The sequence below is a fragment of the Anneissia japonica genome, unplaced genomic scaffold, assembly GCF_011630105.1.
Source record: "Anneissia japonica isolate Jap-2015-1 unplaced genomic scaffold, ASM1163010v1 scaffold2652_len1590060_cov184, whole genome shotgun sequence".
NCBI classification, from domain to species: domain Eukaryota; kingdom Metazoa; phylum Echinodermata; class Crinoidea; order Comatulida; family Comatulidae; genus Anneissia; species Anneissia japonica.
This window is the reverse complement of record NW_022699919.1, coordinates 657,828-672,107: the sequence shown is the minus strand read 5'-3', so window position 1 is coordinate 672,107 and position 14,280 is coordinate 657,828. Positions and strand designations below refer to the sequence as shown.

Genomic DNA, 14,280 nt, shown 5'->3' with positions numbered 1-14,280 from the left:
ATTTATATATATTTATATATATATATATTTATACAAATATATATATATACAAATAAATATACAAACAATATATTTAAAAAAAAATTAAATGATTATATAAATAAATATATAAACATATATATATATATATAAATAATTAAAGTATATATAAAATAATAATACAGTATATATATATATAAATATAATATGCAAATAAGTATATAAAAATAAATATATAAATACATTTATAATAAATAAATATATATAGATATAAATAATTATACAAATAAAGTCCAAAAGTGTATGTACTGCCCATGATTGGACTACACAGGCAAAGCTCCCCGGTGTGTTATTCATTTGCATCTACTAGGCCAAAGAATATAAGCTATTCCTACGTGTTTGCTAAACCGGATAACCTGAAAAAAAAAAGATTTAAAACGTATGGCTCGCATGGCTCGCTGGCTTGCATGACTCGCGCATTGGCTCGCATGACTCGCTGGCTCGCACGACTCGCTGGCTCGCACTTTGGCACTATTCTAATTTAGGACTCGACATAGACCATGCATAGACAGAGGCTTTTTGTCTCACTATAAGGTATTTATTACCTGTTCTTGCATATATTTGACTGCTTCTGTTTATTCCAATCTTTTGTTTCATCAGATGAGATTCATTATCCCTTTGTTTATACTCAGTCACCGTCCACCCTTTTGTTCTTACTGTATATATGACCACACTTTTATCCTGTTTGTACATTCACCTGAAGAAGACCACTGCGTAGTCGAAAGCTTGTGATTAAATAAATTTGTTTAGTCTGAAAAGTGATGTTTGTCCTTCATTTACTGCTATCTTCTAGATTACACGGCTACCCCATCTTCTACTTTGGTGACTGTAACTGGGAAATCTCTATTTACCAAGACGACTGTCTTGAGCAGCCTAGAAAGGACGAACACGTCGATGTATTGTATTGAGAGATTTGGTGCAGATTAACGATCTTATTTTCGATTGGGATTTAGAATTTTTTTCGGTGTATAAAACGCAGCAAGGATAACCCACTAAATTCAAGAGAAATTAAGTTACTACGGTCATTTATTGAGCAGTAGGCCTATACGGGACAGACAATCACCTGCTGCTCTTTTCCGAAGATTTTACTGAGTTCTTTAACGTGCACCTCCGGAACCAACGGCTTAAACTCCCATCAAAAAGATGGCACGCTATCTAAACTTGCATTTCAGCCCCCTAGCAGCTGAAGCACAAAAACAGCAATTGATTTGAGCCAGATTAAAAAATCTTCACAATTCAGCGTATACACAATGGCTAAAACGGTTTTGCTGTGCCACTCTCAGTTCGATTAATTCAGAGATGTATGGTGTTAGGCCTATTGTGGATTAAATAGGCGATACGCAGTTGGAATGTGATGCGTTACTTGACGAAACTCCTGTATAAGCCTAATTATATTGTAGTCTAATTAGTAAATGTGTTCAAATCTTTTCAGAAACGAGCTGCAGTATGTTTAACTTGTACTTAAAAGGCCATTGAAGAATACAGCTATTGCAGTAATCAAATCTTGCTGTTATCAGTGCATAGACAAATTTAATCAATGACTTGGTTAATAATTTGCTATGGATCGAATGTTTCGCAGGTGGTATAGGAGACAGATTTACTGATTAATCATTAATGTGCCTAATTATCATTGTCGAATCGAAGATAACCCAATATTTCTGACCTCAGTCTAAAGATGGCGCAATCGAGGTGCCGGTGATACGACAGTCGGTGATAACTTGCATCGGACACATTTTTCGATTTTTTGGGGTGAACGAGTAATACTTTTCCTTTACAAAATTTATTCATCATTTCAAAATTCTGAGAAAATACCAAAATTAGTTATTTTCAATGTGAACAGATAAAAAAAAATCAGTTTTCACTATTATTTAAAGATGTTTTAACGAAATAATCCTTTAATTACCAGCAAATAATATAAATGTTTAAAAATACTGTAAATTGGAATTCTGGCTGAAACTTCAACGTAAGCTTTAGTATCTGGCCCACTCAAGAAACGTTCCTGGGTCGAAATTTGTCTTGTAATAATTCTTTAAAAAACAATTGTGCATGTGCGTACATCACAACCATAGAATAAAACAACTATGCATTTTACACAATTAACTTTCTTATTAAATTCAAAGGAAAGGTCAAACGACAATCGTTACCGTATTTATCCAAAATAAGTCGGTTATTAACTAGTACAATCTCTTGGTCTTGTTAATAGAAATAAACATAAGGCCTACTTAAATTTATTATTATACACATGTACACAGAACCATTTTTGCCGATGGATAAACCCGGAGTTTACCATGATTCTTATTCTTCATCATCTTCTTTGATAGATTGTTTTTCTGTGTCAGTTGTGGATTCCGCATCTTTTATATCTGGTTCTGCCTCTTCAACAATTCTAGAGAGCGGCCCACTACGGTCAACATTCACATCGTCACTTTCGGGTACGTTTGCAGGGTTTTCGGCGAGGTTATTTTGTTCCCCGCCATTTGGATCTGTACCAAACACTTTAGTTTCGTCAGGATTTGGTTCTGGTGTTGGTGAATTCTTGCGGGACGAAGGAAATATGACTTCCTTCTCGGCAATTATTTCTTTTGCAATGGTTTCTAATAATCTCTTGTTGTCATCGCTGACGTCGACATCCTGGACTACCTCAAAGCAGCCTTGGTGAAACTTGACAGGAAGAGAGAAAACGATGTCGGGTGGCAGTTCATACCAACCTAGGAGAAAAAGAATATCGTATACAGTACAAGCAAATAACTATCAATACGCAATGAGCAATTTTGGCCGATCTGTTAATGTTTTTTAGAAACGTTTGGAAAGAACTGCTAAATAAATAATTGCTCCTTGTAGAAAAATCCTTAAAAAAAAACCACGGAAAAAAAAAAAAAAAAAAAAAAAAAAAAAAAAAAAAAAAAACTCAAGTTCAATTAATACATCACTATTGTATGCGTTCTGTAAATTCATTGAAGAGAAAAACTATTTTCCCGATCAAATTTCAATTTGAAATCTAATTATCAAAGACTACTTAAATATTACGACAATATATGATAATATGATAATAACGTATAGGTATAGAAATATTGGTAATTAGAAGGTCGTTTGTTCAAATCCCGAGTGGGACAAACTGCGTATTTCCAAATATGTACAGTATTATCAATTTAAATCATGGAGGTATTATAGTATAGTCCGCTATAACTCCATGCTTCTGTTTAGTAAGCAATGTATTTCTGGGTATGCAGTATTAAAAATGTGGTTGATTTATATGATGGTTTATAGATAGGATTACACACATTTAACTGTGTCATCACATAATGCAACATCACACTTTTAGTCATATAACGTCTAGAAAACGTAAATAATTTTAAAAAAAGAGTTGAGATTAATTGGTTTAAATTAAAATCTACTTTTAATACCACACTTTCACAATTATTGCTAAACGTCTCTGATTCTATGTAATTTTTTTTATTTGTTAAATGTATTTCAATATCTGAATACATGAGCAATTTACTTTTAACTGCATATTGATTTGATTTGAAATTAAACACACGTTGTGAGTGAATGCTCTTTTCTCAATTACTTTTAGAGGGCGCTTCAAACGGAAAATACTGTAGGATCATCATTTTCGAAATCAACGTTATTGTTTTTATAACATTGACTGAGACCAAAACTTCACTTTAAACTGTCGATGATTATTACACTGTAGAAGAAACGTATATAATTATCATTTGCTGATGATTCTTAACTAGTAAAGAGAGGGAGTAAACTTGATTAAGATATCCATACAAAAACAAAACAGACTACTACTATAATATATTGTTCTAATAGTCTTAAGCTGTAAAATACAGGTTATTATTTTGACCATGGACCTATTAATGAGATAATTATTAATAGGTCCATGCTTTGACATCCCATAAAATAAGAGGGGCATGTACTATAATTGGTGGCGCCAGTCAACACAGAATGAAAGAAGTACAGTACTGAATTTGTACTGATGATGCTGAGAGTCAGTGAAACTGTTATGCGCCGTATTTTAAAGAATCACATATATCAAGTTAATTATATGCTTATTTTATAAGCTTTTATGTTTCCTTTTAATATGTTTTGCTATTCTCCAAATTACCTCTATAATTTCAAATTTTAATGTGAATAGGCCTATGGGTTTTTTTGGGCCTATAGTGAGCAATTGTTTGTTTCATATTTCCTCTTCCTGCGTAGTCAAAACATTTGTACACAGATTTTCGGCACTTATTTTCTTCATATCTGAGCTTGCCATTTCAGATTGAATACCATAGTAACCATAAGCATATTCTTGAAATTCATTACATCCACCAATCAGAACTCCTTTGCCACCCCCTGTCTCTTATACACATCTAGATGTGTATAAGAGACAGTTATTACACTGTAGAAGAAACGTATATAATTATCATTTGCTGATGATTCTTAACTAGTAAAGAGAGGGAGTAAACTTGATTAAGATATCCATACAAAAACAAAACAGACTACTACTATAATATATTGTTCCTCCTTGATTGTTCTAATAGTCTTAAGCTGTAAAATACAGGTTATTATTTTGACCATAGACCTATTAATGAGATAATTATTAATAGGTCCATGCTTTGACATCCCATAAAATAAGAGGGGCATGTACTATCTACACTCCTAGAGTGTACTGCTACAGTAGTACATTTGCGTGGTTGTAACGGAAGCAGGTTTTGCAGATTTCTATTACATCATTCATAATAAAAATACTTCCATCTTGTACTTTCAACTGCGCATGTACGCATGACAATGTCAAAGATTATGTCGTATAAACATCATACAGCGCATGCATTGTGCTCTTTTATAGTTTATTAAAGGTTTTGGAGAATGGTTGCAGTATCAGCTACTTACTGTATTTACAGTAAAAAAATCAACTATTAAAATAAAGTGCAGAAAATAACAGGGAGCATTCGATTAAGAACGTAGAACGAGAACATAGAACGAATTCAACCGTAACTGTCATTACATGACATTCTACATTCTACTGCAAATCGATTTTGATGTTTTATGATGCGTACACTGAGAAGTTACGAACAAGACTGACGCACCAATGTTTAATAAAGTACAGTCCTTGTTCTGGCCAACAACTGTTCCATACTTCATGAGAGAACGTAACACACGATGTTCAGACATGCGCAGTTAAATTATCATGACATCACTACGTTCTATGTTGTCGCAAATCGAAAGCTCCCTGGTATCAACCATTAGAGTGTTTATTTGCCTTGACTTTTGAGATAGTTATAGGCAGGCAAAACTAATAGAAGGCTTCTTATTGAGCATCGTAACGTTGATTTTGTAATTGTTTTACCTTCTGAAAAAACACCTAATGATAAAATTTTTCCATCTTTAGAACCATTCCACCAATCTTTCAATACACCAATAACAGCAGATGCAGCAGAAAGTGTTGCACAATGTCCAAGTGTTTTTGTCAGAGTATTCTCGTGGCTCTTTAAGTTATCAAGGAACTCAGTCTGAAGCCATTTGTCATCGTGAACCATCTCTTTTACTGGCCTGGAGTACCACTCAGGTCCTACAATGGCACCGTCATACTGGTGTACAGCAGCTTTGTTTACGTCTGTTAGGCTTGTGCCACTGATGTTTCCCCAGGTTATCAAATCTACAATAAACGCCGAGTTGACATTTAACTTCCTTGCAAGTGCTGCCTTAGCTCTATTCTCTAGAAGGCGTGCCACAGCCACAATGTTCTGCCGGGCTACTGCTGGCGCAGCAGTTCCTAGCATGTATGCGTTAAAATTCAAGGGGCCATCTCCAGCAACCAGCACCTTTACATCATTGGCAGCAACAGAATTCAAAATCTTGCCATATTCTCTAAATATCTGAGCATTGAGCTTTAGCCAGTCATCACAGGATTCCTCTGGTTGAAGAGGAGATCCATCAAGAAAGACCACAGCACTGACACCATTAAAAGCTTCCTGAGGATCACTTGTAATGATAACTTTTCTGAGCAGAGTACACGCTAGGTCTTCTGCTTCCATCACAAGACCTTTGATGACATTATCATCCTTGTTCTCCACCAAAAGTGTCAAACTTATCTCAGTTTTTGGCCCAAAAACATCACCTCTTGCTATTTCATAGACCATATAGTAAGCCATAGGCTTAGAAGCATTCGTGATGCAAACCTTTAACGGATTACTAAGGCTCTTTAAATGCTCCTCTTCCTGCGTAGTCAAAACATTTGTACACAGATTTTCGGCACTTATTTTCTTCATATCTGAGCTTGCCATTTCAGATTGAATACCATAGTAACCATAAGCATATTCTTGAAATTCATTACATCCACCAATCAGAACTCCTTTGCCACCCCTGTCGATGAGCTCTCTCCATACGATTGGTGACTTTTGATGTTGCCATCCATTTTTGTTGCAGGTAATTGACAGCCATTCCTTAAAGACCATAATAATTAATATTTATTATCATTAATATTACCTGAAGGTTTTGACAAACAGTTAATTATAGACTGTGTCTGTGATTTAACAATAAATACAGTAGTAATATCTACAGTAACGTTATATTTTGTGCACTACAGCATAAAATGTAGCTGTAATGTTTATACATTTTTATCATGAATACAAAAGTGTTTTAATATTTAATATAAATGAATTAATAAACCATATAAATTTTGATTGATATACTAACCTCCCACTCTTCAGGGGTTTTCACTATCTTGTGTATTTTAAAGTCAGCAAGATTTGTTTGAAGATTATCTGCCAACAACTCTGTCCTAGCATAATATGGACAGTCAGCCCTACCTGATAAGTGAACAAAAATCATTATTAACCTTATAATTGTACAGTATTTACTTACTTAGATTATGAATTAACATTTGTGTGTATTTGTTTTTGAGTATGTATGACTATTTGGTACTAATGGTACTGGTGGTAATGGGTATTTATATGGTGCCTTCCACTTTTCAGTGCGGCTATGATATGAGTATTAATTTGTGATAAATTTTATTTTCATATTTGAATGCCTAGCCTAGGCCCTCCTTAATCACCTGAGAGACTGTTCAGCAACCAGGAAATCTTGTGTCTAAGAAAATCCTATGCCTCGCTTCTTCTAGTAGCAGTAGGCCTTGGCATAGCCGAATCACCGTCTAGCCTAGGTAGGACTACTTTCTATAGTACTAGACATCTAGATGTGTATAAGAGACAATATATATATAGATTAGGCGCTAATAATACTATATAGCAAAGTATTATCTAGCCTAGGGCCAGGCGTATAGGGCCTATGAACTAGACTAGGGCACTAGGCCTAGAGTCAGACTTAATACTAGGCCTAGGCCTAGTCCCATCTAGATAATAGGCCAAGGCTAGGCCTAGCTGCATAGCTTTACTACATACTCTAAGGGGACGTGGGCCAGGCTAAACAAAGAAGTAGGTAACGAAGCAAATAGGGCCTAGGCCTAGTCTTCCTCCTAGTCTATCGACAGTAGGCAAGACCCTAGCTAGGGCCTAGGTAGGTAGGCCTGCTAAAAATGACGATGACATGCATAAAAAAACAAACCTGCGATGACAAATTTAGCCATTATGAACTGATTACAGCATTGCTTATTTATTTGGCTATTATCTACAGTTTATAAACCAAGAACTTCCTTCTATTTGTGTGATAATATAGCATAGGACTAGCCTACACCAATCAATCCCTCTCTTTCTTGCTTGGTCTTATCTTTCTTCTTACTACCTCTGCTGTCTGCTTTGTTTGTGTACATGGTTACCAATAACAACATTTACAAAGATAAATTAGCAAATATAGAAATAAAAGTTTTTAAATATTACTTACTGATATTAATAATAAATAATTAAAATAGTATATGTTAGCTATATTGTTTTCCTAATAACTTATTAAAGATATTATATTAAAGGTATAAAATTAAACTTTTTAATATTTGTATTTAAAAGGCCAAGGTTCACATTAAAGTCCAAAACACGTGTTACTGTAAAAAAAATGGCGAAGGGTGAGGTTACTGCCCAGATGGGAACACAACATATTGCACTTGATGCTAAAATGCAAAAGGAATTTGAAGAAAAAGTAAAGAAAATTAAGCCAAAGGTATAATTTCTTGTTACAATGTTTATGAATGAAATATATGTTTTTTGATAAATTTATTTTGAATCATGTCCAGACCTCGTGTAGGCCTGCCGCGCTGTGACTGTGTGCAGCTGTATTTCCCACCCTGGCCTAGCTAGCAGGTAGGCCTAGGCTTGTAGTGTCCAGTGTCGGACCGGATAGCTAAGCGTAGGGCGGATTGCAGACTGGAGTACCTCCATGGGTCTAGCTGTTTTAAGCTATATGTGCGTGAAACGTGCATGGAGTTGTGTTCTTTTTTTTTTTCCTTACAATTCTTTTTAAAAAAAAATTAAATATAGGCCTATTATGAACATTTTTTATTAAGCCACGGGAATGAAAATTGTAGGTTTGCGTCCACCGCCCGCATGCCTAAAAAGCTACCGCACGAAAATTTTCATTATTTTAAAAAGTTGAAAAAAATATACTTCGTTTTAAAAAACGGACTTCTAAGTCGTAAACAGACAGAAAAACGATCTATTCATCACTGATCACTCATCGCGAACACCGAGCGAAGGCAGGCCTGGCCACATCGCACCATGATTGCCGATCACTGCTGAGGTCATTTACGGGTCAAATCGATAGGAAATCTCGTATGTTTAAAGAGGTCTTAAATGTAGAAAAGGATCTGTTTTATAGGCTAGTGTACATTTATGACTGTAAGCATTGTTTCTTGGGAATAAATGTAATATTACCAATGCCGCGGCTTGTGGACAGCATTTATTAAAAAAAATAATGAAAAATGAAATAATGCCTCATGTGTTTTCAAAATTTTTCGGATGCAAACCTACAACTTTCATTCTTGTGGCCTTAGGTCCTATGCATGTAATGCAATAGGAACTATTGCACTCTTCACTGTTTTTCCTGTGTGTAGTGTGTAGACATTTATGCAAATGCGCATGAGTCAAAGAAAAGTTTTCCGACATTTTGTTTTACCTCACGATGCGAAGTTTGATGTGAATTTTCTGCAGTGTTCAGTCAGAGCTCACGCTAACGGATCAGCAAGTCGGCATGGATGAAACTATTTTGTTTTTGCGGCAAAAAAAAATAACTGATGTATGTAGGCATAGGCATTTTGAAGAAGGCCTAAATATAAAAAAGGTTTTAATGTTTGATGAAATACATCGTTTTTTTATTTAAATCTTTTTTCGCTACCTCCATGCGACATTTATTTCTGTTGTATGAGTAGTCATATGTAGGTACTATATCCCCAACAGTTGGCTATGCAGCAGTGTACCCTTTGAATGCAGACTGAAGACTGGTGAAGATATAAAGGCAGCCAACTGTCGGGTACATAACGACTATCTAGCTTAGGCTTTCCACAAAAACATGAGGCCTAGGCTAGGCCTAGTTTAGTACAGTAGTTACTGCGATGCGAGGGTGGTAGATCGTTTAATCAATGATATCGTGTTATCGTCTAATACATTTAAATAATGTGTGTAAAATTTAAGAATGCATCGCATGGGTCGCTTTCTTTGTTAAGCGGTAGTATACATAGCAGAGTGATGGCAGCAAGGGCCTAGATCGTGTACGTTCTCGATCATCATGATGGAAACTTGGGTGACAGACGATTGGGCCCAACTGGTGTGGACAATCGAGCCCAAGCTATTTTCAAATAAATTGTAGTCTAGTAGGCCACTGCCAACTGTCCCACTCCCGATATCATTCCAAACTACTGTAAAATGAAAATACTGTCTACCTAGCTAGGCCTAGGCCCTAGCAGTGGCGGCACCAGCGGGGGGGCAGGTCATGACCCTCGCCGGACAGAGCTCGTCGGGCAGTCAGACCATAAAACATATAAAAATAGGCCCACACCAAGTCAACACATGTCTGTCACAGTCTGAGAGTGCCATTTTCGGCCATCTAGAGGTTGATATTCTTTAAAAAAAATCTCATTTGGGAGGGAGAATCCCTCTCAACCCCTTCATCCAGTTTGAGCCTACGAGCTCAAGTCCCCCTGTCGGACAATTTGGCCCCCAGAAAATATATCCTAGAGCCGCCACTGGGCCCTAGGTCTACCAAATCTTTTCAAAGAAATTTCCTAAAAATATTACTGTAATTTTCCTATCAAATTACATTACCAATGTGGTCTAAAATCACTATTTTGGCCATAAAGACTCCCCTTGAATTTTTCAACCACCACACAAATTTAACCCAACCATATTTTCTATTTTCTGATTATGTCATTTATGATGACTTAATCAGAAAATATGGTTGGTTATTAAAGTCATGTATCATGCATAGGAACGTTGGCGCCTGCAAGGCTCTGGTGCACAATTGAAATAACATTAACGTTAAATTATCATAGGCCTAGGTACTGCGTGTAAGCCTCTACTGTAGGCCAAGGAGGTGTTATAAAAATGTCTAGCAGCTCCCTGGCCCAGACTGTAAAGTAAGGCCTGCGCAGGGAATATATCATTAAAAAAAATACATACAAGAATTTTTGTGCGGAGGATAATTCCCCACTCAGGCCTTACAACTATACAGTCTGGCAGTGGTACCTGTATTTTCTGTTTTTTTCTTAGTGCACTAGAACTTAAAAAAAAAGTTTAGTGAAATGACTATATTTGTTATTAGGGAGACGATATTGAACCAGGAGTCATATATGTTGGACACATACCACATGGATTCTTTGAGCCACAGATGCGACACTTCTTCTCTCAATTTGGAACAGTTACAAGATTACGAATCAGTAGATCAAGAAAGGTGGGTTCTTACATATTTCTCTTTAAAAATTAAAAATATGAAAATAATCTGATTGGAAATCATAATTTTTTTTTTAAATCAATAATATAATCAGTAAATGAAAGATAAAAATAACCTCTAACCTTGATAATTCAATATAATTTTAATGTTTGAAAGCCTCAGTGGACCGTTTTCCATGAAAATTCTGATTACTTTTATACTTTCTATTATGACTTAATTTATTTTTTATCGTTTTAATTAATTTTTAATTATTTTGATTACTTGCTTTTATTACTATTTAGAGTGGACGTTCTAAGGGGTATGGATTTGTTGAATTTGAGTACAACGAGGTCGCCAAAATTGCCGCTGAAACTATGAATAATTATCTGACGTATAATAAACTATTAAAATGTGAGTATTAAAGATTAATAATTTAAAATAAGGTAAGGCTTTTTTTTTGTACCTTGCTTGGCGATCCTGCCCACTGAAAATATTGATGATTGTATAAAATACATATCCTTATCCAAATGCCTAACAAAAACAAACCAAAATATAATATACATACATGGCAATTTTAAATAACTGTTGTAGATGAACAGTCAATAATTTATATTTATTAAGGAAATAATTATAGGAGTATAATATGGCATTATATATAATATAATGTAGCTATGAAGAGATACAAAGAATGTCTTAAATAATTTAGTTGACATTAACAACACCCTAATATAGACAGTATATTTATAAAAGAAAAAAAAAACAAAAGTAATTTTTAAGACAAAAAAATTGAGCTCAATATAATAATCAACCTGTCTGTCAGTGCATTCATTCATTTTATTTTTGTCATTTTACAAAACAATATAAAAATTGTATTCAGTTCAGTAACTCTACACAACATCTTATTAAAACACTGTAATGGGGATAATTGTCAGAGATGGAGCATTGGAAAGGAGAATGGCGAGGAGACATTCAAAGGCTAAAAACTTTTTTTTTTTCTTATGTTTTTTTACTTATCCTTGATCATTAAATAAGGCATACTCTCACGTAGCAATGGAAAATGTTGATTTAAATTGCATGCTTGAAGTGATGTCTTGCATTACCTGAAGTATTATAGTACGGAATACTCAGTACGTTCCCAGATACGGGCCACTAAGTCACTAATTGTGGTCTAGTTAGTGGTTATGACACCAGGCTATTTACCAATGCAAACACACTTTGAATAGCATTGCTACTTGGCTGCTACTTGGCATATCGGACTCGCACTAGTCACTAAGCGCAAGCTCGGCGGTCTAGTGGTTTATATCTGGAGATTGTGGGTTTGTTTCTCACCCAAATTTCTTGCGAACATGCAGTACGATAACATGATAAAACGTCAATCCCATGATATTTTTCTGATGCAAACACACATCAGAAATAAATTGCATGCTTATTCATTAATGTCTTACATTGCCTGTCTTTTGTTATTCTAGGCCACCTTATGCCAAAGGAGAAAGTGCATCCGGAACTTTTCAAAGGCTGTGAACATCGTTTCTTTAACCCCTCAGTTAAAAGAAAAAAAGCAATTGCACAGTATAACAGCAGCCTAACAGCAGATGGGCACAGAGTACATAAGCTGCTGGAAAAAAGAGCAAGACAAAGTAAAGCACGCCAAAAGAAGATTGCTAAAGCTGGAATCAACTATGAATTCGATGGATGTGTAAGTATTTTTTTCCTTCATTTCCTCATCAGATTGAATTGTACGCTGATTACTTTGCCAACATTTTGTTTATTCCGCTCAATTATTTTCATAGGCCTGTTACCGCCAACATTTTTTATGTTGCCGACTGTTTATTACTTCTCTGTTCCTATGGCGTGCCCTTTATCTTAGAATTTATCTCACCTTATATCTTACAGTTTTTAGTTCATCTGATCTGTATTTTTTCAGTCATATACGTATAACGTTGAGGAAGGACACAGACGTGTCCAAAATATTCGTCTTGAATAAATTTTATGTCTCTATTATGTCAACGTATGCAATCATTTCTTTTTCGTATTTGCTTTTTATCATATATTTTTGTGAGACATACGTGGAACCAACTACATCGGATACTATTATATATATATATAGAGAATAGTGTTACTTGTGGTTTGGCAGGATTTAAATCCAAGATCCTGGTATTAGAAGACAAGCATTTTTAATATGAAGCCACAACTTGAATCTGTATTTTTTTTTTATTTATTTATTTATTTTTTTCAGTTTTCTAAAACCATTTAAATGATCAATTTCAAATAAACAAAAAAAAATGTATTACTTGAATACAGACATAATATGTACAACAAAAGGTGATTAAAAACGACCAACAATACTGTATAATCAAACAAGCAAAGCAACGATTAAACTTTCTAATTTAATGAGGAAACTAGAATGTGTTATCTCACATTTAGTTGAATTACATTCTTATGTGTATACCAATACAAGTAGTGCTCAATAAATGTAAATTGTGTCATTGTCCAATTTCATATAATATTCTGGTAAATCAGAGGTGGATTAGCTTTGTTTCCCACGAACGTTTTAGTGATGCAATTTTGAGTGTACTCCAAAGCTGTATAATTAATATTGTCTGAAAAACAATCTGAAGAGAGTTTTTTTACACAAAATCGAGTAAACCGTATTGCGCTGTTTGGAGGATGTGCAGACTATGAGATTGGACCAGTCAATTCGATTGTTCTGTTATCTAAAATAGTCGGAATTTTTGCAGAGAGAAACACACATTGCTTCCTACTTTATGTGTAGCATTTCTTGTATGAAAACGTATCTCTTTGGAAGTCTTGTCGTTTAATAACAAGACGGCATATTACATTGATCTTTGTTTCACTAGTGTTGTATCGGCATACCATAGAGTATGAAATCCATTAATCAGAACCGAACTTCCTAGGTAACAAATATTCGAGTTGGTTTAGGCGTCTGCATAGTCATCAGAAGTTCCCGGATTTCAATATTTTTTACCGTATATCATGGCCGGCGGAACCGGGGGGGCCCGGGCTCCCCCACTTTTTGGCAAAAAAATATATAATGTCCAATTTTTGTATGATCGGAAATGCAAGAAAAGAAGGAGGGAAGAAGGAGGAGAAGGATGGGAAAGAGGATGTTTATCCAATACCCGACCGAGTTTCATTTTCTCGCAATTCACATTGGCGGATATGGGGGAGGGGGATCATGGGTCCTGACCCCTCCCTTGGGCAACTAAAAAAAGGGGGAAAGAAAAAGAACAGCATAAAAGTCATTAAAACACACTTCAAATGTCGGAAAGCTCATTTCCCGCCATCTAGGAATCAAAATTTTCAAGGGGGAGAACCCCTGGACCACCCTTTCTTTTTGGGATTTATCGATTCATGGCAAAAAGAATACGCATGCAACTACTCATGTTTATGTATGAATACACACATAAAATAAAAAATGAG

The 14,280-nt window shown here is 35.1% G+C and overlaps 2 protein-coding genes across 2 annotated transcripts; one reads left to right on the top strand and one right to left on the bottom strand.

The window, feature by feature from the left end:
- Positions 1-1,906: 1,906 nt before the first annotated feature.
- Positions 1,907-7,787, bottom strand: LOC117103195 (putative malate dehydrogenase 1B). Its single transcript, XM_033243722.1, has 4 exons — positions 7,594-7,787; positions 6,727-6,839; positions 5,378-6,473; positions 1,907-2,747 (listed from the first exon to the last, which is right to left on the bottom strand). The coding sequence occupies exons 1-4, from the start codon at positions 7,613-7,615 to the stop codon at positions 2,335-2,337; spliced, it is 1,644 nt and encodes a 547-aa protein (XP_033099613.1). The 5' UTR covers positions 7,616-7,787; the 3' UTR covers positions 1,907-2,334.
- Positions 7,788-7,994: 207 nt separating this feature from the next.
- Positions 7,995-12,721, top strand: LOC117103177 (MKI67 FHA domain-interacting nucleolar phosphoprotein-like). The gene is made up of 4 exons (XM_033243682.1): positions 7,995-8,139; positions 10,732-10,860; positions 11,142-11,250; positions 12,309-12,721. Exons 1-4 carry the CDS (start codon positions 8,035-8,037, stop codon positions 12,704-12,706), a joined length of 741 nt encoding a protein of 246 aa, XP_033099573.1. The 5' UTR covers positions 7,995-8,034; the 3' UTR covers positions 12,707-12,721.
- The last annotated feature ends 1,559 nt before the right edge of the window (positions 12,722-14,280 follow it).

Coding starts and splice junctions, on each gene's coding strand:
- LOC117103195 (XM_033243722.1), bottom strand. CDS start 7,615: ATGGCTAAATTTGTCATCGCAG. Junction 6,840..7,593: donor GGCTAAATTTGTCATCGCAG/GTTTGTTTTTTT, acceptor TTCACTTATCAG/GTAGGGCTGACTGTCCATAT. Junction 6,474..6,726: donor AAACCCCTGAAGAGTGGGAG/GTTAGTATATCA, acceptor ATGGTCTTTAAG/GAATGGCTGTCAATTACCTG.
- LOC117103177 (XM_033243682.1), top strand. CDS start 8,035: ATGGCGAAGGGTGAGGTTACTGCCCAGATGGGAACACAACATATTGCA. Junction 8,140..10,731: donor TAAAGAAAATTAAGCCAAAG/GTATAATTTCTT, acceptor ATTTGTTATTAG/GGAGACGATATTGAACCAGG. Junction 11,251..12,308: donor GTATAATAAACTATTAAAAT/GTGAGTATTAAA, acceptor TTGTTATTCTAG/GCCACCTTATGCCAAAGGAG.